Below are 26,476 nucleotides of genomic sequence, written 5' to 3' on the forward strand. Positions count from 1 at the left end.
GCCTTCCATTCTAGGAATAACATCTCTATAAATTTTTTATTTGTAAGTTAAGATCTCCAATCTTCTGACCACTTTGGTGGGCACTGTCTAATTTTAACATGTCTTTGAACCCAGAGGACGAAAACTGGATGCAACATTCTTGAAGTAGCTTGACAAATGCCAGGTATTGTGGATTAATCACTTCCTTTGTTGTGAGCTTGCTTATAGTCTGATGGTATTGCCTGCAGTCTGATTTTCTGCTGCAGGGACGGGCTGCTAGCTGTCTTCTTGGGACCATGAGTCCTTTTCAGCCAAGATTCACTGCCACCAACCAATTCCCAGCCAGTATCGATGCTTGGGATTACTTTTTCCCATCATAGACTTTGAATTTATCTTTCTTATAAAAAAGTAATCTCATTCATTTCCTGTTATGCTAATTTTCAAGCCTTTTGTGACCTAACTGCACAGTAGCTCTTTCAGTATTTCTACCTCTCCTCTCTGTTTCATGTAATCCATGAACTTGATGAGGGTGTTTTCAGTACCATTTTCCCAACTGCTTGTAAAGATACTGAGTAGCATCAGGTCTAGGACTGACCCCTGAGACAGTCAGATCTTGACAAGGTTCTAATCTGGCTTGAGATGTTAACTAACACTCTCTTTGCCATTCCTCCACCTGTAGCTGCTCCATCTGTCCGGTCCTTATCCTTGTAATCAAAGATATTTTGAAAGACAATGTTGGACACCTTGATAAGGCTCATATAGATTGGAGTTTTTTAAATCTCTTTTCATACATCATTGTTTTTGTCAGTGCAAATGTGTAAGTGATGAGCTTGGTGAAGTCATTCAGAAGTGACACTTCATAGTTTCTCCATTACTTAAGGTCAGAATGAATGGGCATTGTTCCTTTAGCTTTAAAAAAAACGCATGAATCAACTTTAAGAAAATTGATTTGTGTCCAGTGAGCATGCAATGATCAGGAAAACAAAAATCACAAAGCTGTTATATTCAGTTAGCTGTTATACTCATAAATAGAAAATACTGTAGTAGGATTGGGAGTCTGTGGGGTTTTTTCCTCACATAATGATTGTGATGATTTAATTCTCATGTGGTGGAGAGTGCTTTCATGTATCAGAACTGGGTTGCTGTCTTTTTAAATCTTTTTTTCTCAAAATATAATCTTAATTACCTTCAATTTTTCCTTAGTTACTACAGTCTTTTGAGTTTAAATATTCCATGAGTGAAAGCAAAGCTGAATCATTTTCTGTGGCACCTAAATGCTTTTAGAAGCCAGGAAGGAAGTTGTAAGCTATCATTAAAATAAAAATCTCCATTAATGGGTCTGTAATTTTTCCTTTGTAAAGAAATGTCAGAATTAGCCTGGCATATTTTTACTGTGCATTTATCCACTCTTGACTTGCATCATGAGGTCTGCTTCATGTACTTTGATCCTTGTTTATTCTGTCATATTTTCAACATTCTGATATTTTTCTAACCCTGTGGTCTAGGGCCCTGCTGCTCAGATATTTCTTTCCAAGCCAGTGCTCCAGGATGGAGCAGTAAGTAACACATTACTGACAATGACTCATTCTGTTTCCATACTCATATTTATACATAGCATTAGACTATGACTAACTTAGAGCCATTGCCATGGTTCCATTTGTGGTCCCTGACAAGCACAGTTATCTTCCAATGATGTTTAATTCATGAATGCTGAGTATGACACTCTCAATATTCTCTGAGTGTCATTGTGAGAGCTACCATTTTATGCATCAGGTTCGATGTTGAGATGAGTTTCTAGATTTGCTTATCTTTTCACTTCCAGCTTTCCTGTTAGTTAGTTAGTTGTCTTTTTTCTTCTTGTGAAATTCAAGGCATAGGCAGCTTTCTTACTACTCTACATTGTGTTCAGCATTCCTGAGGGAGCACAAGCATGGTAAATCATGTCACCACAAGTTATCTTATACAAACATCATTTCCAGTTGATTTCAAGTTAGGTTGGATTTCTCGACAGTGATTTCCAGTTAGATGAAACAGTATGATGAGCTAACCCAGATAAAATAATACACTTCATTGATGGAGTATATAGCTTGATTAACCAGATTGATTTGCACACAGTGAAGGAAGGTGGAAACAATGTAAATTGCATCATCTGCTTCTAACAGTATGAATGATACAGTCATAACCACAGGAAGCATGTTGGAGTGTCACTATCTCTAATTCAATGTCAAATGGGCTCCTGGTGCTTTTCATTGTTCTGACTTCTTGATTTTCACCTATGTGTCTGCTGAGTATTTTGGCAAACATAGGACAACTATTTGTGGTTATATTTTCCTAAATCAAATGAAGATGGTTCTTAAATGGAAGATTGAAAAAAAAAAAAAAAAAAAAAAAAGTTTATGCATTAAAAAAAACAAAAAGCAAAAACATAAGGTTCAAAAGTAGAATGGCATTATTCCCTGGCATAGTTTCAGCTTTTAGGGGTGGAAGAAAGTATCATTCACTTTTCGTGCACTTTCTGTCACCCTTGTCAACTTTACAGTGTGAGCCATGTGAGCTGGTATTCTAGATTTTTGTGTTCTCTTCTTCATTAATAATGTGTAGACTGTTTTAATGTTTTCTTTTAATTTTAATTATTCCAGTAAATGAGCTGTTCTGTGCAGGAGCTTTCTCTGACTTTGTTGATAACCTTTTTTCTTTTCTTTTCAATAGGAGCAGTGGCTTTGTCCTAGCTGATTAAATCAGTCCTTATAATAGGAACATTCTGTCCTTTAAAGGATATTATATTTATTTCACATTCTAATGACTGAGTAGAAAGCAATCATTCCCCTTACTAATATTTTTTCATCCTGGAGTTTTTTGGGGTTTTTTTTCTCAACAAAAATAGAAAAATACATAAGTGTTACGGTTCCATCGTTATTTTTTTTTTTTGTTGTATCTTATTTGGCTTCCCCCTCCCAACATGTGTCAGCAATGTGCATCTAACCATACTAAAATTGTTTTCTCTGCCATTGTTTTATATTTCTTAGATTATTTATAGTAGCTAAAATATTTACTGGGATAAAGACTGTATGATAAAAATAATTAAATAAGGGTTTTGGGTAAAATTTTACAAATACTAAAAAACATTTCTTTCCACCTTGTCTGTATTACACATTGACTTAGATTCCTACAAAGCTGATAAGCTTTTCTTGAAGTATATTATACTACAATGCAATATTAAATGCTTGCAAGAGTTATATGATTTTTAAAAAACAAAAACTATGAGGAGAGACCCTGTGTGGTTGTCTATTCTATGTGTCCACAGAATATTCTGAAGAAAAATGCTTTCCTCTTTCATTGTTACTAAAATCTCTTGCAATCAGGCCCAGATTATATATTGTTCAGTACAATTACAATGTGCAAAATGTAGAGCCCTAAAAATCTTCAGTTTTCTTAGCATTGACACTAGACTTAGTCCAAATGCCTGGTTTGCTAAGTCCCCAGGTACAGTGAAAGAACTCTTGCACTGTATCTCAGCAGAAGGGAAAAGTAATCTCTTTTTTTCCAAATAAATCTTCTTTTCATTCCACATACACTGCTAATTCTCTTTTGAAGTTCAGAATTTCTGTCTGTCAATCATCTGAACTTCAAAACTGTTTGTAGTGTCAATCTTTGTTTAGTATTTCTTCCGGAGCTGATGACAGCAATATGTTTAAGTCTGATGTTATAAGAGGAAAGACACCTTAAAAAGCCTGATAATACTAGTGTTTACATGGTATTTCTACATTTTTTACTAGGCAAATTTAACACTACCGAACATTTTCTTATATATCTTGAGTTTGCAGTGTTATTAAACAGACAAATGTGATATAGATTGTTCAGTATTTCTAATAAGTTTAGTTTACCCAGTCATTAAGATCTCTTAAGCACTGTGTTTTACAAGAATTAGAGGAGGTAATTACCTTCTTTTTAAACCAACTCAGGTGAAAAAAAGGAAGCAACTCCTCTGTACTCGTACAGCATCAATTTCTTCCAAACTACTAAGTCCTTTCTCCCAAATTACTGACTCCCTTCCTGCCACAACAGTTCTTTGTATTCTGGAAATCTTAAATCAGAAAACACATATTAATTTTTAGGACTTCCAGTAGTCTGTTTCTGTAAGGGAAACTAGCCAGAGAGTGATATTACCTGTTACCTAAAATCTTACTCCAAGTATTTTTGTCATGCATGAGAGATAAAATGTTATCTGCCCTCTCCTTCACAACTTTCTCCATACACTGCCATCTGTAAGCACTTGGATTCCTGCAGATTGCCACGCTATGCATTAGGTTTTTAGAACTGTTCAGCTGAGTGATTGAAATAAGAGTGGAATTTCGTTTGTGCCAGAATCCACGGTCTCCTACAAAACTCAACGTAGCTGATTATCTTTGCTAGAGTGAAATACTTAGCAGTTTTCCACTGACCTGAAGTACTTGTAAGCTTTCCTCCTGCATAAAAACATAAAAACAATAGAAATAGGTCAACAACAGATATTTCACACTTGACAATCTGTCCAGAAAGGTACAGGCATCCTTAGAAAATTGCCTTGTAAAACTTGATGAAGTAAAATCTGGGAGAAGAGCAATACCCAAACTTAGTTTGTTTTCACTCGTACAAGCATATTATTCTTATTCACATTGCATTTAATATTTGTCTTTCAGAAATCCAAAATCTCCACTTATGACAAGATGTGGGCCTTCATGAGCAGCAGGAGGCAGTCAGTACTTGTCAAAAGTAATGAAGAAGGAATCCAACGCGTGCTTACCTCTGATTACGCATTTCTAATGGAGTCGACAACCATTGAGTTTGTCACACAGAGGAACTGTAACTTGACACAGATTGGAGGCCTGATAGACTCCAAAGGTTACGGCGTTGGAACTCCCATGGGTACGTGATGTGCCAACCACTTGCTCTCTGTTCATTAATCTTAGCTGCTGCAGCAGCATAGGAAACATCCCCTACACTGTTCCTTTCTCTACATCGCCTTTATTTTCTTTTTCACAACCAAGCACAATACATATTTTGTCAGTATTAATGGATTTTATTGTATGTTCCAAACAGAAAACAGTTGTTACCTTATATATAGTTGGATATTTTCATGTGATAAATTTGTCTTACATAGTGCTTTCCGTATGCTCAACAACAGCAGCAACAGAAGTTCTATTCGCAGTACTTTATTTTATAAAAAAAAAGTTTTAGAGATGTTGATCTCTTTGTTTAGAGAAAAAGTCCTAGTAGTGGAAGGCTTGCATTAGCAAATGAGGCTGGCTCTTTTAAAGTGAGAGGGCTAATCCCTGGGATTACTAAAAGTGGAGGAAAGATTTCATACCACACCACAGACAAAATAAATATTGATTTAGCCTTGTGGAATATGGGTTTGCATATTGGTTTGGCAATTGCAATTCTTTAAGTATTTTCCAGGTCAGCTGCTTTTTACTAAGTACAAAACTTTAGTTGCAAGATTAAAAGCCCACTACAGCTATTAGCTTGGCTGTAACTTGGCTCCTAGAATCCACAGAATGGGATTCAGCAAGAACTGAGTACCCACTGAACACAATGATTTTTTTCAAGAGCACGAGGTGAAGATCTGGCTTTAGATTTCAGATCAGATGGGAATAAAAATGGTGCAACACAAAGACTGTGAGTACGTCACAATAATTCTACTTAATGATGTGAGGTGGTTAAGCTGACTTTTTTATCAGGCAAATATTTATTTAAACTTCATTTTGATCAAGAATTTAAAGTTTTGTGATTGATATGGATATGCTTTTATTTTTTCCCAGGTAGGTCTTCCATTTGATACTGCTTTTATTCATGTTAATAACATGCTAAATCATTGTACTAGGAAAGTTATGTCCAGTACTATAAATCAAGCACATGGAAAGTAATGTTAAGAAATACAGTTTACTGGAATATCTTGGATGAAGAGGTTCCTAGTACTATCAAATACATATTTGCCTATATATTGGATATATTTACTGTTACTGCAGTAACATCTTTGAAATTTTCATTATTTCAGTAATTTTCTATGTAATTGAAACTTGCTGAAGAAATTATGATTCCATTCATTCTGTCTTTGAACAGTTACTTGTTAGGAATCTAGTTTTGATTCATACAATTTTTTCTACCATGTTTTATTGTGGCTCTTGTATTGCTGAATATATTCTATAGACAGTGCAAATGACAGAATGGACTGGATTTCAGCCCTGCTGGTCTTTTTGGCATCTTATATCTTCTTATTTATAAACCTTTTTTTTATTTTGATGATAAAACCCACCTTTCTTTTAGGCTTAGTTTGGAGATGATCAAATCTTCGAGACAGTTTATAGTCTTTGAATAATCCGAATGCAAATTCATGAGGCATCTGAGGCATGCACCAGAAATTTAAGTCAACATTGAAATGCCAAACTGATAGGAATCAGAGAGACCAAAACACTCTAGAAATTGTTCTGTTTATGTGTAAGTCAGAGAAGCATAATAAACACCAGAAAAAAACAGCTTTTAAATAGTGATAAATCCAGGAACAGAATCCTGGAGTTTAAGTTTAGGGGAAGAAATGTTGGAAGTAAAGAAGCAAGGAAGCTGAGTAAACTGTCTGTTGGTCTTTGCTCCCTGCTTTATATGGGAACAGAAGGCACTATTTCTTCACTAACTTTGAGTCGTATCAGAAATAGTATGCAGCTCTTATTCATCTGCAAGATTCCAAGTAACAACAAATTATCTGTGTCAGGAGAAATAATAGTGTTGTACAAGGGGATATGTGAGCTGACAGTTCTCTTGAATCAAGAGGAAACAAATAGAGGACATACCTGCAAGAATCAGCAGCCACCAAAAGAAGTAAAATAAGAGTTGAAATAGCTTAAACTTAACAAAAAAAAATTGAAGAAAGATCTGAAGAAAAGATGACAGCTTCATAAAGAAAAATAGAACAGAATGTAAAATAGGATGTAAAGTAAACTTTTTCACAAAAGGTAGAGCAAAATAGCATCTGGGGCTTTCCCAGAAGAGCTAAGAATAAGAGAGTAATCCAATATTTCGTCAGTATCTATAAAATGCTGCTGAGGGAGCTGACATTTATAATGAGTTTTTATCCTGTGTATTAGGTGCACAGTCTTGGAGGAAAGGGATTGTGCAGCCTCTGCTAGAATGATGCATAGTTTGCACATATATTTGAAAGGCATCCTTATGAAGAAGCATTTCCATGGTGTCTGTCAGAATAGTTTTGTTAAATATTTTGCATTATTGAAGCTAAAAAGTATTACAGAGCAGTGGATAATGCAAAATATTCTCATGCATAATAGTTAATCTCATTTCTACAGGAAAATAATTCTGGAGACTTTAAAAGAATTCATGACATGGCTATATCTATAGAAGTAGATTACATCATTATTTAATGACTATGAAAGAAGTTTATAGAGGTGCAACTAAGTAATATCTTTTTGGAGTTAAAAATCCTATGAGTAACTTGTCAAGTGCTGGGAAAACTGCAGTGTAATGGCTTCACATACAAAATAAACACAGCTGCTTTTGCCTGTTTGAGAAGCAACTACTTGTTGTTTGAGAAGAACTACTTGTGTTTATTGAATCATAGAATCACAGAATATGCTGTGTTGGAAGGGACCCATCAGGATCATTGAGTCCAAGTCATGACCCTGAGCAGGTCACTCTAAAAATGACACCATGTGCCTGAGAGCATTGTCAAAACACTTCTTGAACTCAGACAGGCTTGATGCTGTGCCCACTTCCTTGGGGAACTTGTTCCAGTGCTCGGCCACCCTCTGGGTAAAGAACCATTTCCTGATATCAAATCTGAATGTCCCCTGACCCAGCTTCATTTTGTTTCTAGTCTTGTCACTGGTCACCACAGTGAAAGGATCTGTACCTGCCCTGTCTCTTCCCCTCATGAGGAAGTTTTAACCTCAATGGGGCCTCCCCTCAGTCTCCTCCAGGCTGAACCAACCAAGTGCTTCTTATAAAGCTTTTCCTCCAGATCCTTCACTGTCTTTGTGGTCCTCTTTTGGATGCTCTCTAATAGTTAAATGTCTTATGTTGCAGTGCCCAAAACTGACCCCAGCACTGGAGGTGAGGCTGCCCCAGCCCAGAGCAGAGCAGGACAATCCCCTCCCTTGCCTGGCTGGTGATGCTGTGCCTGATGCTCCCCAGCACAGGGCTGGTTCTCCTGGCTGCCAGGGCACTGCTGCCCCATGTTCCACTCATCATCAACCAGGACCCCAGCTCCCTTTCCATAGAGCTGCTCTCCAGCCTCTTTTGCCCTGGTCTTTACACACAACCAGGGTTACCCTCTCCCAGGTGCAGAATCCAGCACTTGCCCTTTTTAAACTTCATATGGTATTACAGGCATGGTGTTGGAAAGACATAGAAGTCATCTGCAAAATTTACAAAAATCCGGTTTATCTCCTGGAATAGTGACTTGAAATTGCAGAAGCTCTGCACACAAGGTTAACTTTGTAGGAAGGAGTTGCTAAAGGTCTTATGTTGACTTCAGTAAAAAGGGTATGGTTACCTTTGGAGAACAGCACCAAATGAAGTTGGTGCAATATATCTTGATTATTTTGAGGACAATAGAACAATAATTAGTGAGAACATAATTTTCCTGAGTTTAAGCAGCTACAAGAAAAAGAGCTAAAGGCTTTTCTGACAGAAAAATATGCTATCAGTTTATGACAAGATAATCACCTAGAAAATGCAACCAAACAAATATAGCACCAGTTTAGAGTACTGCAGTGAAAGCTTTCTGCTCATGATGTTAATATTTTAAATTTAGAGAAAGAAAGTTGAACAAGATGAGAAGAAAAAAACAAACCTATCAGACAATGCATGGGTATCAATTCTTTCCCAAAAAATGGATAAGCAAAATATGAGTTTACATGATTGTTTCATTTCCACTAAAAGCATTAGTGAAGAAAGTTTAGACTGCTAAAATGTGACTTTGAGGAAGAAAATTGGAAACAATGTTATTTTGGTGAAAAAATAGGATCAGAATCAACTCACATCTTTAAAATCAACAAGATAAGTGATACTTGAAACAGGTGCAAAGCAGAATTCTGTATGGTATCTTTGCAGCAGTGAAATATAAACTAGGGAGTGTGAATTTGGTAAATTATGCATACAATGACTGATTGTCATGATATTTGTTTTTAAATTAAAGTTTTGTATATACCAGAATTCATTTTCAGTCAGCCACTTCTGATGCTAGGCTAAAATCACTTGATTAATAATGAAAAGAGAACAACAAATCTGGGATGAGATATCTTGTGATATCTTTGGAGCAGATAAGGGAGACCTCTATAATAGGTTGTGTTTGTTTTGTTTTCTATCTTTGCAATATTGTTTATAGCTTTGAAACCAAGAGTATAATAGTTGCTCTGTTAGAGAACCCTTGTTTCCTTTTTTTTTTTTCCTTTTATCTTCCAGTTTGAAGATCCTCATGCAAGGGGTTTTTATTTGCTTTATTCTGGCATGTTTTATCAGGTGGCACTATTTTTGTTCTTCATCAGTGAATCTGGCAGAAAGGAAAATTATTTGCATATAGTTGTCTACATGGTGTATAGCTGCTTCCTAATTTCTATGATATTCTAATAATATGGATATGTATCATCCACAATTATCTATTAGAAATGCACTTAAGTGTCTTTCAGTGGTTGGAATTTGTCTTTGTGGGGGCATTCACCTCACCATCTAATATTGATGCTCAAGAAAGGAATGAGGTGAGGTAAGGAGGGAAGAAGAGATTAAAAAGACACAAAAAAAGTTAACAAAGAGGTAGTGGGAGAGGAGGAGGGAGGGAGAACAAACCCTTTGGGTATACTTCCCATTACTGATAATCTGAATGTTTATTGTCATTTCCAGTAGTCTCGATTTCCCATTTCATCCTTGTTTAAAATTTGGGTTGTTCTTGAATAAAACCCAACTGGGCCTAAATTTACCATTGTGCTGAGCTCCTAAATGTTTACAATACTTCCGAATCCTTACAGTCATCCTATCAAAAAGAAATTGTGGCATTTTTTTCAAGAAAACCTGAACTATCCAGAAATCTACTTTTTATGTCCCACTGAAATGTAGTTAATGTAAATTTCCTATGGTCAACATGCTGTAAAACACAGTAATATTAAGTGTCAAATGCTATTTTCCATAAGGAATATTTATTAACATCTTTTCTAATGTGAAGTATCTTAGAAATGCAGCTTTTTTACACTTCATGTTAAAGCCTTAATGCTATGTGAAGCTACTTTCCCCTTTTCTTGGGTTTTTTTCTTTTTTCTTTACTTTTTTTTTTTTTTTTTTTTTTTTTTCATTTCAATTTTCTACTTTCCAATTGAAAGGAACATAGTTGAAATCATCTTTTGGAAAAAAACATACTTCATCTCTCTGGGATGGTGTGTCAGGTTCTTACTTTTCTAAATTCCCGTTTCTCTTCAGAATGTTTGACAGCAGGCTACTTCCCATCTGGCTTGGGCAGATTTTCTACCCAACTGCCATTTGCTTCTGTGTTGGACCTGGAGCACATAGATGGCTGACAAGTGGATATTTGGAACTGATTCCATATGAATAGATCTACTGAGCATGCACCTTTCAGATCATCTGCCTCTACGTGGCAGATGGGGAGTATCCTGTTGGTATATGCCAGACAAACTCTGTGTGTGTGGAGATATATGCAAAGTAATGCCTTTGACATTTTGAAAGTGACAAATGGTTCTTCCAGCAGAAATGCATTGACTGCAGGCCCCAGATATCAGCACACTCACTTAAGTTCAAAGCATGAAACAAAACTTCAAGAGTCTCATGTTCTATTGATTCAGAGGTGCCTTTTTAAATGAAGCTCTCTTTTCTGCAAATTCAAATGAAATATCAAATAAAATCTAGTTTTTTAACAGACATTTTTACCTTTCACACAAAACCCCATATTTTTCACACCACATTGTTCTAAGAGATTCTCAAAATTGAGCCAACTCACATATGAATTCCAAAAAAACTCTTTAGCCAGCTCAGTAATGTGCTCATCACTTACATGTAGGCATTTCTTTATGCATTTTTGCATAATGTAGCCAATCTTAACATTTTTAAATTTTATTTTTGTAAAATCATAGGGAAGGCTGGGGTTATTTTCCTTTCTTTAGTAATTTTTTTGAATTTCTGTCAGCTGTGTAACATTTAAGTAAAATGTTTTTTGGAGTATGTGGATTTTGAAGATAGTAAAATTAATATAATTTCATCAGTCATAGAATCTAGAAGGAGTATTTCACACTCTGCTCTCTTAAGGATTCCAATGCAGAAAAAAAAGAATTTCAGACAATAATTTATGACCTGCTACTTGATATCTTCCCTAGGAATATGACTTTATTAATTATTTATATCTATCTAAGCCATTAATAAATTAAATACAATAGCATTTTTCCTACCTCAGTAGGAAGGTTGTGGATTTCAAAGAGAATTTTAAAAAATAAATCATTTAATCAACAAAGGCATAGCAGTTAATTCTCATGTTGTATCCTGGAACTATGTATAGATTCAGCTGATTTATATTATCTGTTCTATCTCTATGGAGGGACCTAAAAGAAGTATTCACAGCAAAATATTTTATGTTACAATACTGAATTTTTTAGCTGATCTGACCATGTTCTTAATGCAGGTATTTTACAAAATATTTCACTACCTACCTTTTTTAAGGACAAGTTTCCAAATACAGAAAATTTTAAATCAGGCACAGTGGGGCATATAAATTACTCAAGACACATCTTTTAATAGATGCTTGTAGTTTCAAATATTATAGCTTAATGTATTAAAAATACAAACAAACATATTATTCTTTTCCTAAATATGCAACAGCAAGTGAAAAGAATAGTCTTAACTCTCCCATAAGAGTTTAGTCATCCTCCTTCCATGCTACATTTATTGTTCCAGACAGATTTTGCAGCCTGTTTTTTTTTTTTTTTGTTTTGTTTTGTTTTGTTTTTTGTTTTGTTTTTATTTTTTGTTCTTTTGTTTTTTGTAAACGTCTAAAAATTAGTTTACTTTTGGGGCTTGCCTGCAAAATGAAAAGTAGATAAAATAAGGGTAAATGCCTTGTAAATATATTACTAGCACTTTGACATCCTATAGATGTGTAGGATGTTGTCCCCTATGTTTTGTCTAGCTTTTAAAAGACCAGAGCTTTGCTATTTTCAATATCATGCCTGAATAGGATCTGTGGGAATGGTTCAAAGCTGCACCAGGAGAGGTTTAGACTGGACATTAGGAAGCATTTCTTTATCCAGAGGGTGGTCAAAGGGTGGAATGAACTTTCCAGAGAGGTGGTTGATACCCAAAGCCTAGCAATGTCTAAGAAACATTTGGAAAATGCCCTTAACCATTGCACTTTTACTTGGTCAGCCCTGGATTGGTCAGGCAATTGGACAAAATGATTGCTGTAGATTTCTTTAAACTGAAGTATTCTTTTCTGTTCTGTTCTATCCTATTCCTTCAATGTCATTTTTATACAGTTAATTATCTTTTTTTTTCTTTCACTTTTCCTTTTTTCCTTATCATTTTTGTTGTTTTCATCTTCTTTCTGTTTGCTTTTACACTTAGACATGGTTACTAGACACAACAAATGGATTGGGTTAGAGTGTTATATTTAAATCACTGAGTGCCTTCAACTTACTTCAGTATTCCCAATATGTTTTAGTACAGGTAATGAGACCAATCACATTACTTCAATTCCTACAGCATTCAGTCCTGACAAAGTGTTTTCTTCTCAGCAAGAAAAGAAAGTTCTTTGTTGCGTTTCCAACTGCTTTTTGAGGACACATTTGAAGGAAAATACTTTTTTTCCCTAGAGAAGTGTTTGCCAAGGAACATGCTTAATGCTTCCATTCCATGGTGCTTTTCTCTGTTCCTGCACATTGCACAAACATGCCTGCACAGTTTCAGCCTGTTCCTCTAATTTTATTTTACTTCCATTAGAAACAATAGCAAGGATTTAAAGATCTGATTTTGTGAACCAGATAATTTGCTAAATTTTTAAAAATCTAACTAAAAAAAAACAAACATCAACAAAAACCCATGAAACAAAGCCTCTCTAGGCATAACAATATCTCTAACATATGTGAATACAAAAGTAAGGCTGAAGTTTCACTGTCATGTCAAACTGCCATAGGGCTGCTTCACTTTGCTACAACTGACAGCTATTTGAGCTGGTTTAGTGCACTAAACCAGCAGAATAATGTTCATCTTTTTTTTTTTTTCATGAAATTATTTTGCTTCATATTCATCTAGCTGCTAAGGAGGCTGGAAGTGCTCATAGTGTGGAGAAAGCAGTGATAGTATACAAACGTGGATGTGGAAGAGAAAATGGGATTTCTGCACAAACAGCTGTTACTCTAAGTTTGAAGACAATCCTGAGAGACTTCTCTGCTTTCTGGTAGTTTCAAAAAGGGCTAATGTACCTCTCAGTAGGAGAAACAATTGCAATTTAGCAGATGTGAGTAGATGCAGTGCAGAGGGGAGCTGTCTAACTGATTTTCCCTATGTTTAAGACTGTTCTTTTCCCATACCTTCCATTCATTCTGTCTCAAAGTTTGCAGAACTTGAGCATCATCCCCTCCACATTGGGGAGTTTTGTGGGTTTTTTGGTTTTTTTGCTATCTTCTTTTTCTTTTCTCCTGGAGGATTAGGCTGACAGTCAAAGAACATTATGGTAGCAAAGGAGCTGCAAGAAATTGTAATACTGGTTAATACTAAAAACATAAAAATAAAAAAAAAGGCATCCCATGGATCTTGGAGTTTATAAACATCCCTTACTCTTTGAAGTTAAGTCCTTACTGTAGCTATCCATAGCTACTGTAGCTTTCCATATCCTGATATAATTCTCTTTTCACACCTCCAACAATCTTAAAAGGTGACATGTTTTGAAGAGTAGTTTTGAAAACTTTCCTTAAATCTCAGGCAAGACTAGAAAACAATACTGGTGAGCACTGAGCATTACTGGCACATTTATTTCAACTAAAGCATACATTTGGCAGTCAGTGATCAATGCAGAGCATAATTTTAGGCATTTTTTTTCCAGGACATACAGGCAGGATATTTTTCTTAAATATTATTTTTACTTCTCTTAAACATTAAACAATTCTCTAAAATCAGACATATATGTTGCATTGTTTGAAGAAATTAAAGAAAAAGGGCATCTTAGACTCTACAGAGACAGTAAGATTTGCTTCTACTCTCGCAGTAACTCTGCTGTGTCTGACACTGGCCAGTGAACAGAAAGTCTATCCTATTTACACATCTATGATTAAATATATTTATGCAAAACCAGCAAAGTCACACATATGAATGATACAGAAACCTTTCAAAAAGCAGTTTCAAAACTGAAAGGAATAATAGGTAAATTATATATAAATTTAGTCCCCAAAATTGTTAATGATACACTTGGTTGATATAACTGAAACAAAATTCTACATATCTGAAAACAGGGAATAGTTTGAAAGTTTAAATTGTTCATTGCTGTAAATCTATTCCCAGATTTACTTTTTAAGGTATGAAACCTAGTCAGCATTGGCTGTCAGTTTAACCATTGTTGCAATTTCAGAATCTGTAGATATTTCCTGCTGAACTGTGTGGGAGACAGGATATTGAGCCATCTTTATTACCTGTTATAAAGTACTGATCCTGGAGAAAAGTCTCCATCTCACAATCCAGAACTCTACTTACAAACTGTACAAATTTTCATATGTATATATTATAAAATCTTATTTAATTAAAAAAATAAAAATTCAGTTTGAATATGAATACTCAACATGGAAACATCTTCCTACTGCCTATAGTTTTCAAGATCTAAAGTATTAGAAGTAATAACAATAATAATAATAATAATAATAATAATAATAATAATAATAATAATAGTAGGTAATAATTTGTTTTTATTGTTAGGACACCCTGGTTCTTTTGAAGCTATTTGCTACCTTCAGACCATATATATTACATAATATGAGAATTTTTAACCAGTCCTTGGGGATGAGACATAGAAACAAATCTGTCTCTGCAGAAATAAATAGGAAACCATGTACCAAGACAGAATGCCTTTTACTCATGCTTGCCTGCACTTAGTCTGTAATCTTTCATATAATCTGAACTGTAATATTCATCACTTATACATGCATAAAAGTGCTGAGCTTCAGTTCTCCTATAACTAAAACAAATTAATACATTTGTCTTCATTAGTTGAACATAATGCAAAAAAAAAAAAAAAAAAAAAAAAGAATCAAAAAAGATGCAAATTATTTATTTTTATGCAGGTCAAGCCATGTATTGAAACTAATTTTAGAATTTCAACTGTCTGAGCAGTTAATTTATTATTTCTGAAATGCAAGACTGTGTAGCTAACATATTTGATGAAAGAACTGTTTTTCATAGTTGCCTCAGGATTATGAGCATATTGAAGCACTGGGAGGCATGCTGAGACTGAGCTTTACATCAACAAGGAATTGTCAAAACACTTAACATCCTGTAGCTGGTGTGAGCCGACCTTAGAAAGGTTTTCTAGTAGGAATTAACCAAACAAATATAACCAAAGCAAAGACATTATTAAAACTACATGTTGATGTTATTCTGCCCTGGTCCATGGTATTCATAGATGTTGTGTAAATGGTCTAGGAGTAAGTCATATGAGAAGAAACTGAGGGAGCTGGGGCTGTTTAGCCTGGAGAAAACGAGACTTGAGGGAAACCTTTGAGAAGGTTGGTCTTTTCTCCAAGGTAACTAGCAACAGGACAAGGGGAAAAGGCCTCAAGCTGCTCCAAGAGAGGTTCTGGTTGGACATGAGGAAGAATTGCTTTGCTGGAAGTGGTGACAAGTACTGAAATGGGGCATCCAGGGAAGTTGTGGAATCACCATTCCTGAAGTGCTCACGGAAAAACTGGATGTTGCATTTTGTGCTAAGGTTAATTGAAAAGGTGGTGCTTGATCAAAGGCTGGACTTGATGATCTTGGAGGTCTTCTCAGAATTAATGATTCTGTGATTCCCTGAGTTTATGGATTGGATTGACAAAGACTCATCTACAAATTTAAAATTTCTCTGGCCTGATACATTGCCCTTAATTAGAAAAAAGCTGGTGTATTACACCCCAGCACATGTGCTTGCATGGTTTGCAGTTAGATGCTTCCAAGGCCACTTCATATCTCAGTTCTTACACAGGATAGAACAGCTAATAGCAAGATATTAATTGTTTAGAGAATTTCCCTTATAGCTCACCAAATACTTGGGGTGTTGTGCAAAAGTGTGAAATGGGTTTTCAGCTCTGGACAGTTTTGTTATGACCTTACACTTGTCTTTCAATATAATCTTATCTGCCTGACCAAAATCTTCACGTATACCAGAAATACTTGTAGAATTTTTTTAAACTTTGTTAATTCATCTGTTTATTGCTGGGTAGGGTTAGACAAATATTTCTTTCAAATGAGGCTATATTTGCAAACCATTCGTATGTGAGTGTCACAGACACAGATTTGCAATGCGAATTGAAAAAAGAAAACACTGTATAAATATGGAATACTTTTATCTGTGGCAAAAATCACTGATTTTCTCACTCGAGGTTTCAACAGATATGTTTCCACTCTGCAGCTGTGCAATTCAACAGTGGTAAAGAGATAACAGTGTATTATGATTATGATCTTCTCAAATTGTCTGTGACGTTAAAATGCATGAAGAGTTTATGAAAAATGTTACTAACATTCATTTGTTAAATCTGTCTAAGAGATGTACTCTACACCAGTTTATAGTCATAGTTTAAGGAGTGGCTGAAAAAACTAATCTGAGCCAAAAAAAGGAAAACAAAATTAGAGCTGAAATGGCTAATACAGTAATTTAATAATCATCTGAGTACTTAAAAACAGTAAAAAAAAAAAATCTATAAACATCTTCATTCCGTTCAAGTTATCTTGGTACTACAAAAAGAAAGTGTGTATTTATTATTAAACCTGTTATTGTAGTGATTTATTTGAATTATTCATTGTAGGCAGCAATTATCCTGTTTTGTTTTGTTTTCTAATGCACTCACTGAGGAGGATAGATATGTTTTAAGCTAGTTGCAAATTAATATTTTTAAGTATGTTCCTTTCCCTGTCCTAAAACCATAAGTACCTATGAACATGACATTTGCTTAATGGCTACTGTATTTCCAACTCTCAAATATTCATCAAACTTTGATATAAATTATTTTGCATATTTATGTGTGGGAGAATAATATGTAAATCTCAGCTACATCATCCATCCTTGTTACATTTCAGCTTTATATACCTATATGAACTTTAAAACAATGGTACTAAAAAGAAATGTCCAGAAATTAGCCTCAGCTGCAAATGGGTATGAGTGCGAAGAAGTGAAAATAATTAGAGAACACACCACCTGAGAAAGTGGATTGATTACATTTAGCATAAAATACTGATTTTAAGTGTGTCATGACTTACCAGCAACTTTTGTTTCCCAAGCCATACCTATAACTCAAAGATTAATACATACATATCTATATATATACATATATGTACATATATATATATTTTTTTTTTTTAATAAAGGAATAGTGACTAGATTTGATTTGGATTTTGTTTTGAATGTTTGCAGTTTTAATTTAGATAAGAGATAATTTAGATGGCTGAACATCTAGTTAAACAGTAAACATCTACTGAGGATTTTCCATTATAGTAACTGCAATTTAATGAATATTTTCTGTTTACTCCATGTCTAATATTAAAATATTATAATGCTAATGTAACAGAAATTGTTTGAGTTAAAAATAAGAATCTAAAGGCTCTGATTTTTTTTTTCATCAGAAAAATGATTTTTAAAATGTAACCAGGGACTGGGAACTGAGAGAATCCCTTTTCTTTCTTCAAATATTTCTTGGAGTTTTTAGAACCCACAGATAGAAAGAGTGAATCAAACTATATTGACCCTTCTTTCCCATCCTGCTTAGAGAAGGCAAAGAGGGTTAAGAAGCTGAGGTGGCTGTAACTTTAAAAACAAAAACATTTCTGTGGAGATGAATTAAGTGCTTCTCTTACAGCCTGTACCCAATACTTTCCTACAGCATGTAATAACTGTGACTATCAGTCTTTATTATTGAGTGCTGACTGTACTCTAGATTCCTGGAAGGTTTCTCAGGCTCTGAAGGAAATAGTTTTCCTTGGTTCCTCATAATCTAAACACCTACTCCACAGTTATGGCTAAACCTGAACTGAACTCCACATGGTGTGTCACCAGTTATCTCCTAGGAAGGAGTGTCTGATCCAAAGGACTGAGCTGAATTTTGTCTTGTAAAAGCAAAGGAAACCTTTGCTATGGTGACAGATGAGTGGGGATAATAGAACAATTAAACCCCCAAAACTTTCAAATATGGTATCACTAAGCATGCAAGCAGTTTGGTGGCAGAACATTCAGACTGTGGCTCTTGACAGAGCTAAGTGATTGGATAAGAGAGATGTTGTTAAGCTAAAACTCAAATGATTCACCCATTCCTAGCAGTATGAATGGTGTTTATCAGCATTCTTATGGAAGTGTCAGGTATATACTAGTGTGAGATTGTGACTGCAGTATATTGTATTTACACACAAACTAACTTTAGGATAGACAGACAGACAGACAGACAGACAGACGGATAGATAGATCAAGTTGGTATAACTACAACAGGAATGGGTTCATGCTGAAAAACAAACTCAAAACAAATAAGCCAGAATTCTCACATTCAAAGTTTAGTGCTTTTTTCTTTCAACTGGTAAAACTAGAACTTGAACTGGTTGTTTGGTTCATTGTATACTAGTCACACACAGCTTCAAAACATTGATATCTTTCTTGTTATCTGTGGCTTTCTCCTTCTGATAAATATTTCACTACTCAAGGAAGTTATAAATTATCTCAATTTCTGTACCTAGGTTTTGAATAGGATGGTGTGATCCTAGCTACCTTTGTCTTTTGCTTTGGCCAAATACACAGAATATGAAATAGTGGTGCAAGATAAATATAACTGTCTTCGGATTATTAATAACAAAAGAAAAAAATACAGAAATAAAATATGCTCTCAGTGGTTTCTTTGTATTCAGAATGTATTTTTCTTATCTAGCAAATGAAAAGTAACATGTAAGTATGTCCTGTGGGCATATTTAAAAACACCAGGTAATTAATTCATAGTCATTCCTTTTGGTAAAATGCACCTGGCATGATGAAACAAAAAATTTCCTGGTTCAAACTTTTCTTATTGAAGGAGTTAGCAGCAGAAAATCTAGTCTGAGGAAATAATATTGTTCATATGCTTCCTTTGTTCTCCTAATAGCTACTGGAGTCGGTATAAACAGAACCAAAATTTCCTTTTTTCAAAGTATCACATTATTAGGTGTACTCAATATTTGCTGCAAAAAGTAAACCTACGAATTTAGAACACTCTAAGTCCTTCAGAATTAGAATAGAACAACAGCACTCAATGCTAGCTTTTTCATGGGTATAAATTTTTCAATTCTTGATTTAACAGCAGCTATATATAATGCTTGTCATCCCACATTGATCCTTACTTGTGACAGGATCATTTCTTAGACCAGATAATAAGGTATAGCAAATACAAACATTGCAGTAGAAACACCAAAGGTCCTGTAATATGTCCGTTTCACAACTATTTGTGCAAAATTTTGCAAACCACCAACCGTAAGTAATACAAATACTGTTGAACTGAATCTTTATTTAGTTGTATTTCTAATGTAACCCTCATAAACTTAACTAATTGTAGACTGTATTAGACCATGCTTTATTGTTTCTGTCCATGAATTCCTCTTTAATTAATTTTTTAACTGCTTCAAATAGACTAGAATTGTAAGTGTACAAATCTGATGCCCAGAAAATATAAATGATACATGAAGAATAGATGGTACTCAATGTATTTAGACCAACTCTGTTGAAACAAAATGCAAATCAGTTTAATTAGAAAGCAGCCTGTCAGATCAGAAGACAGCTTAAACTGAGTCCAAGACTATTTCTCTGAATCTAATGTTGTTTAAGTTGTTGTTGTTAAATATTTATATGCAATGTAATGTTGAAAATATCCCCAAAAGATTACAGAATGCACTTACACTTCCCCAGGCTCTTGTGGACTAATCACTTTCTTTCTTCCCCTTGACTGAAGCAATGTGTCAAGCATAGGGTTTTGCAGAATTTCAGCATAATCAGGATGGTCTGAAATGATGTGACTTCTGCCCCCAAATGCACAGGAGAGTAGAAAAGAGTTTGTTTTCCTTTTTTTATGCTTCCTGTATAGTCCAGTGCAAACAAAGTTTACCTCCTAGCATAAAACATCATCCTTTTCTAAGCATAGATGATAAATGCACAAGTCCTTGCAATTTAAATACTCTGAGGATAGCTCTTCCCACCTTTTATTCTTGTATAAAAGAAAAGGTGCTTTTGTATTTTGCAGTTAGCAGTTATGTCTATGTTCTATACTGGCACAACAGCTCTTTGTTATAAGCTCTCTTCTCAGGATAAGTTCTAGATATGTAAAAAGAATTTGAAGAAACATAAAATAAATTAAAATAAATTTAAAAAAGTATACATGTTTTCCAAGATGTTTTAAAGACTATAAAACATCTTTATCCATTAATTTCTTCAATCCATTCACAGCTGATCACAGTACATTAAATAGTTAAGCAGGCAACATCTCTCTTCTGGATGCAGAGGATTTTTTTTAATGTAAAAAGTTAATGAAAATGTATTTTATTATTGAGTTGAAAGAAACCCTAAAAACTATAGCCAGTAAGTAACATTATTATGATAGAAAGAAAAAGAGGAGGGATACATTACAGAATTGTGTTCATATCAGCTGAAAGAGGGGATGCCATGTCTTTTTATCTACTCTTTTTCTTCCTTTCCTGAGATTTCTTAACTACTTAAAGAAGAGTCTTTTGTTCCCATTTTCAAAGGAGAACAAGAAAAATGATGGCTTTGTTCTCTACTTAAACATTGCACAGGTCTCAACAGAGAAAGCCCTTCTAACTGACATGATTTACTCTCTAACATTCAGAAAATAAAAGCTTTCTCCATTGCCATTATTCAATTATTAATGTACATTTTAAAATACTCATTGAAAAGCTTTTATGCACAATGTAAAGAAAAAGAGAACAGATTACATACAAAGATATGACACCAGCCTTTGAACTACCCCTTGAAATTTTGAAATATTCAAAAGGTACAAAATAATAATGTCATTTTAAAATAATGAATTATAAGAAAGAAATACATCAAAATATGAGAATTTATCCAAACATACTGAATCTTATCCTTCTGAGTTTCTTGCTACCTGGTACTGTTAATAAGTAAGTGCATGTTGAAAGGTGTTTTAAATGTCTGACAATCTATCAAATAAAGACTTTTATAGATTGGTCCTGAAGCATAAATTGTTTTTCCCTCTTCTAATAAAGTAACACGATAAAATGTTCATTAAATCTCAGACCTCTTATTAGCTTTAGGGTAACAAGCTATGAAGCAACAGCCCCTAGATTTGTGTATATTAGACTAAATCTACTGAAGCCTGAATAATTTAAAAACTTACTGGGAAAAGATTGAAAAAACTGAAAGAAGAATACTATTTGGCTGAATATAATATTTGGGCATGAAGATGTTTGAGACCACGTGACTAAATGTAATAGCAATTGTTCCATCAAGGGGCCTGGCTCACTGGCAATACCAGCTGGATCAAATTTTTTTTATATTTATTTGTGTAACCTGTGTATCAAGAAGCAAATGGATCTCTGATTAATATTATGGTTGCTAAAGATATAGTTTTTCATAAGATATTATTTATTCTTATTCGGAATAACTAACGTTTCGTGTAATATATTCCATGCAATATTTCTTCCCTGTGGTCTCCTCAGGTTCTCCATATAGAGACAAGATCACTATAGCAATTCTTCAGCTGCAAGAAGAAGGCAAGCTCCACATGATGAAAGAGAAATGGTGGAGAGGCAATGGTTGCCCAGAAGAGGAAAGTAAAGAGGCCAGTGCTTTGGGAGTTCAGAACATTGGAGGAATCTTCATCGTGCTGGCAGCAGGATTGGTGCTTTCTGTCTTTGTGGCAGTTGGGGAATTTTTGTATAAATCAAAAAAAAATGCCCAGTTGGAAAAGGTAAATATTGTCATTACTTCTTTTTTTTTTAATATTTATGCTCTATTTAAATAATATTTAAAACATTATTGTGATGTTTAGTGAAATGTAGGTGATACATAATTATTGTTTATTCTTATAGTAAAGTATTTGTATAACAAAGGATGACAGCAAAATATCCAAAGTTTTACATTTGCAGCTTTTAATTTTTCTTCAATGTGTTTAATTGTAGCCAGATTACAGGACAAGTGACTATTTCTCCTCTTATTCAAGCCTGAAAAAAGACAGCTTTTTACTCCTGGAAGTTCACTGCAGTTAATTTTATGGATGAAGAAGAAATCTGAAACTGTAATGGGAAACAAATTAATCTTCTACAGATAATTCCGATTTTCAAAATATAAACTGTCTGTAGCTCAAAGTCAAAATCTAAAAATGTCTCTATACAAATGTTCTTTATAGGAGTTTATACTTGCAAAGTTGTCCTGGTAACATCTGGAAAAGTTTACATCAACATGATTCTTTTTTTGTGGGTTTACTACTGATATGATGTCCTGTAATTTCAAATTGACCCAATTTTGAAAATCCTATTGTTAACTTGTTGTGTACTTGCAATTTATACAACCAGAATATTGTAATTGTGCTAAGACTAGTGATATATTGAAAAATTTGTAGCTGAAATCACCATTTTTTTGCATAATAATAAAATAAATCTTTCTAGATGTATGTGCCCATGTCTAAACGTAAAATAAAAGAATATATTTTATTGCTATGGCAAAATCTCATTTTTAAACACTGAGAGAAAAAGAGTTGGATTTTGCTAGGACTTCCTTTTTTTTGAGGAGATTGTGACCTATGACAATTTTTGAATTTACATTTAGAAATGTAATTTAATAAATCAGTAGTAAATCCAAAAACTATATTTATATTGGTATTTTTCCAGATGATGCTAGTGAGCTTTTTTAACTTGAATCATTACTCAGAAAATTTATTATTGGTTTTCACTTCTTTTGAGACAACTTTTTGGCACTCAAGTTTCCTGTTATATTGCTAACACACACTAAGGCAGTGTGAGGTTTCAAGGTCCTAAACACTGTTTGAACATGGGTACATTCATTTAAATGTTAAAGGACCCTTTAGGTCCTCTACTTTACAATATTGCAAGTTAATTCTTTCTGTTAACATACCATTGGAATGCTATGTTTCTGAAATGAATTTGTAAGGAAAATATACTGGTTACTCAAGAAACCCATGTAAATATCAATCATTTTTATCCACTCCTAAAATGGATATGGATCTCATATTAACATCAGTAAAATTTGGTTTAGCTTTTATGTTTTTTTAGTAAGCACTCAATTAGAAAAATAGGACTACTTTGACAATAATTTTGTTGTGTGAGTTCAGTATTTTTGCTGGGTGTAAATACATATATGACAATAGCAGCATGTTGGAAGTTGTGAGAGGAAGCAAACAAACTTTCTAATTAAGGATTTGTTTCCTTAAGTCCTTTAGTTGGGGAGGGGTGGGGGAGCAGTTTGTTTATGTTTGTTTGATTTGGATTTTTTTCAGTATTTTAAATTTTTCTTTTGGGTTTGCTGTTTTCCACTTGTTTGTTTATTAGTGTTGGATAGAGATAGCAATGACTGGAGGAATGTGACCTTTCAACAGCATTTGTACCAGAAATGTTTCATCATCAAGTGTTTAGATATTTTAAACAGTTAGGAATAAACCTGAAGCAGTTGAGTTGAGTTGAGTTGAGTTGAGTTGAGTTGAGTTGAGTTGAGTTGAGTTGAGTTGAGTTGAGTCAGGCTTCTCTCTTTTCCTCTCCTTCTCTCCTTGTTGCCTCCAATCACATAACTTCCATCTCCCCCCTGCTACTCCCACATACCCTGACATCAGCAGACCATTGAAATTTCACTGCAGTTTTATTTACAGAATGAACTTAAGAGGAAGGTGATGCTCACATCCCTACACATGGCCTACCCCAGCATCCCCTCACCCACTCTTCTTGCATCACCCAGAGACTTTGAGAAAACATCTTCTTTCAACCTCTCCAAGTGTAGCAGATCCCCTTTGCCTAGAGGGAGCAACAGCAGCCTAGGGCGAGCTCAGAAATCCTGTCATTTGTTTCCAGTCTCTTCAAGTCCCTGTTGGGAGGAGTAAACAGTGCAAACAATGCTGCTTTGGATATCCCATGGGGAGACAGGAGGCACCTGTTTTGGTAACATTTTTGGTTTCATCCCTTGGGAATCAAGTGTTTGTCACAGTGTTTGTCAATATTTGGAAAGAGGAAAGATCACAGGTCATATTAAGAGCCAAGGAACTAAAAGAATCTGATAACTTCAGCTGCTGAGTATATGAAGAATCCTGAGATATAAGTGGGCATGAGCGTTTGCTTTTTAACGTGTACAAAATATTCAGTTGTACTTCGGCTGGGAGGCAAAGCAATTGAAATTCTATAATATAGATATGGGGTTTTAGAATTTTTTATGTCACCCTGCTCTTGGAGCGTACACATAGACATAGATAATGTCTGGTGTGAACCTATTTGGAGGAGTGAAATCTTGAAAGGAATCAAGTTCAGAAAAACAGCAGATAAAATGGTGTTATTTGCTAAAATAAAAAACGTTGCATCTTGAAAGAAAAGATGGCTCAAAACATCCATGCCCCTGATGTATTTCAAAGTCCAAACGAAACATATGACACTCCTGAGACTTTCTGTGGAACAGATTATTTTATTATTTTTTCCAGACAGAGAGAAATTCCTCTTTTATTGGCACCTTTCAAAAGCAAAGATAAGCCTGGATGTTATCACAGTTAGTCTGCCAGTCACTTGCAGTTATAAAAGCTTGCTTGCTTAAAAATAAGTATCCTAAATAACTATTTTCCAGAAAAATCCAGAAATTATGCATGTGAGAACAGCTATATATGTATTAAATTCTACTATCATTTCTAGCCATTCAAAACTCATTGAACCTTCAGCAGGATGGAACTAGTTCAAAATTAATAAAATTTACAGTAGCAGATTGTAGAAATATCAGATGGAAATTTTATTAATTTTGAAGTGTGAAGTGCTTCAAATAATGTGAAATGAGACACATAACTATTTGTTGAGATGAGATCATACTCTTGCTATAGTAAAAAGTTCTAGATTAAGTCTCAACATGTACTGAAACAGTAACACCAATGAAGTATTTCTGAAGTTATACAATCAAATCATAACACAAACATCAATTAAATTAGCCTCTCTGAAATATTTATTAATGTATAAATTATTATAAAAGCAATAAAAACAATAAGTACATTAATCCTTGCTTGTATTTCACATACATTTACAGGGGAGACAAAAGGTATTGAGCTTTCCATGTTGAATAATTCACTGCTCAGCTGCACATTTGAGTTGGGAAAGATCAGTGTGGATAATTCATCTCACAAGGCACAATGACTGAGCACTTGGCAGAACTGGCCCAAAGCAGAGATCAGTAGCTGGGAATATACACATTACATACAGAACTGTTTTACTTACAACTGCAGATTCCATGGAACAAGACATTCTGAATGCTGAGCTGTGACCTATATATGAGACAATGTCTTCAGAGATGGCATAAATTTATCTGGATGATTCTTGCCTGAAATGAATTGAATACAATAATCTAAAACACTTTCTGCAAAATGCTCAAAATATGTTTTTATAATGTAAGGATAGCACAAACAAGACTTTCTGACCCTAACTGGCTCAAAAATTCATGCAGCTTCAATGAGCTACAGAGTTTCTAGGTTACGGTACAATTTGATTTTAAACTTATTATAAATTAAATGTGGTTTTGTTATTATTGCTAATAATTCTGAATTTTCTATTTCAAATGCCTGTTTTAATAATGTGATAACCTGGAGTGTGTTTTGGACTAGATAACTCTTCTAGTCTTGCCTAGTACATAGTCTCACTGTTTCCTTCAGAGAAAGTGCTGGGAATGGCAGAGCATGTATCCTTGTCTGTGGCAGAATGTTGATATTCCAGCTGGAGCAGTGGGAAGGGCAGGAGGAGATGGTAGGTCAGAGGTTGTCCTGACTGCATTCCTGCAGAGCAACCACACGATGGTGCCTTCTAATTTCTGAGAGGGAAATTTAATTGTCACTTTTTAATAAAATTTATGTCACAATGCTTACCTATTGTTTAATTGCAGCCTTTCTGAAAATACTGAAGGCTTGTATTATTTCCCATTGTTTATGATACAAACGTCTAATTATGTCATCTTCTTGGAAACATGTTATTATCAGGCCTTTTTTATCTAGCCAATCTTGACAATAAATGCTCAGTCATTTGCATTTTATAATTGCTTTTGCTGCTG

General features: G+C 34.5%; 1 protein-coding gene across 2 annotated transcripts in view; it reads left to right on the forward strand.

Moving 5' to 3' along the window:
* GRIK2 (glutamate ionotropic receptor kainate type subunit 2) overlaps positions 1-26,476 on the forward strand; it is a 356,624-nt gene that overhangs the window by 317,252 nt on the left and 12,896 nt on the right. For both annotated transcript variants that reach the window (XM_056488408.1, XM_056488407.1), the window contains 2 exons: positions 4,659-4,884; positions 21,901-22,151. In XM_056488408.1, coding sequence (XP_056344383.1) covers positions 4,659-4,884; positions 21,901-22,151 — 477 coding nt within the window. The remainder of the gene's footprint in view (positions 1-4,658; positions 4,885-21,900; positions 22,152-26,476) is intronic.

The sequence above is a fragment of the Oenanthe melanoleuca genome, chromosome 3 (assembly GCF_029582105.1).
Source record: "Oenanthe melanoleuca isolate GR-GAL-2019-014 chromosome 3, OMel1.0, whole genome shotgun sequence".
Taxonomy (NCBI): Eukaryota; Metazoa; Chordata; class Aves; order Passeriformes; family Muscicapidae; genus Oenanthe; species Oenanthe melanoleuca.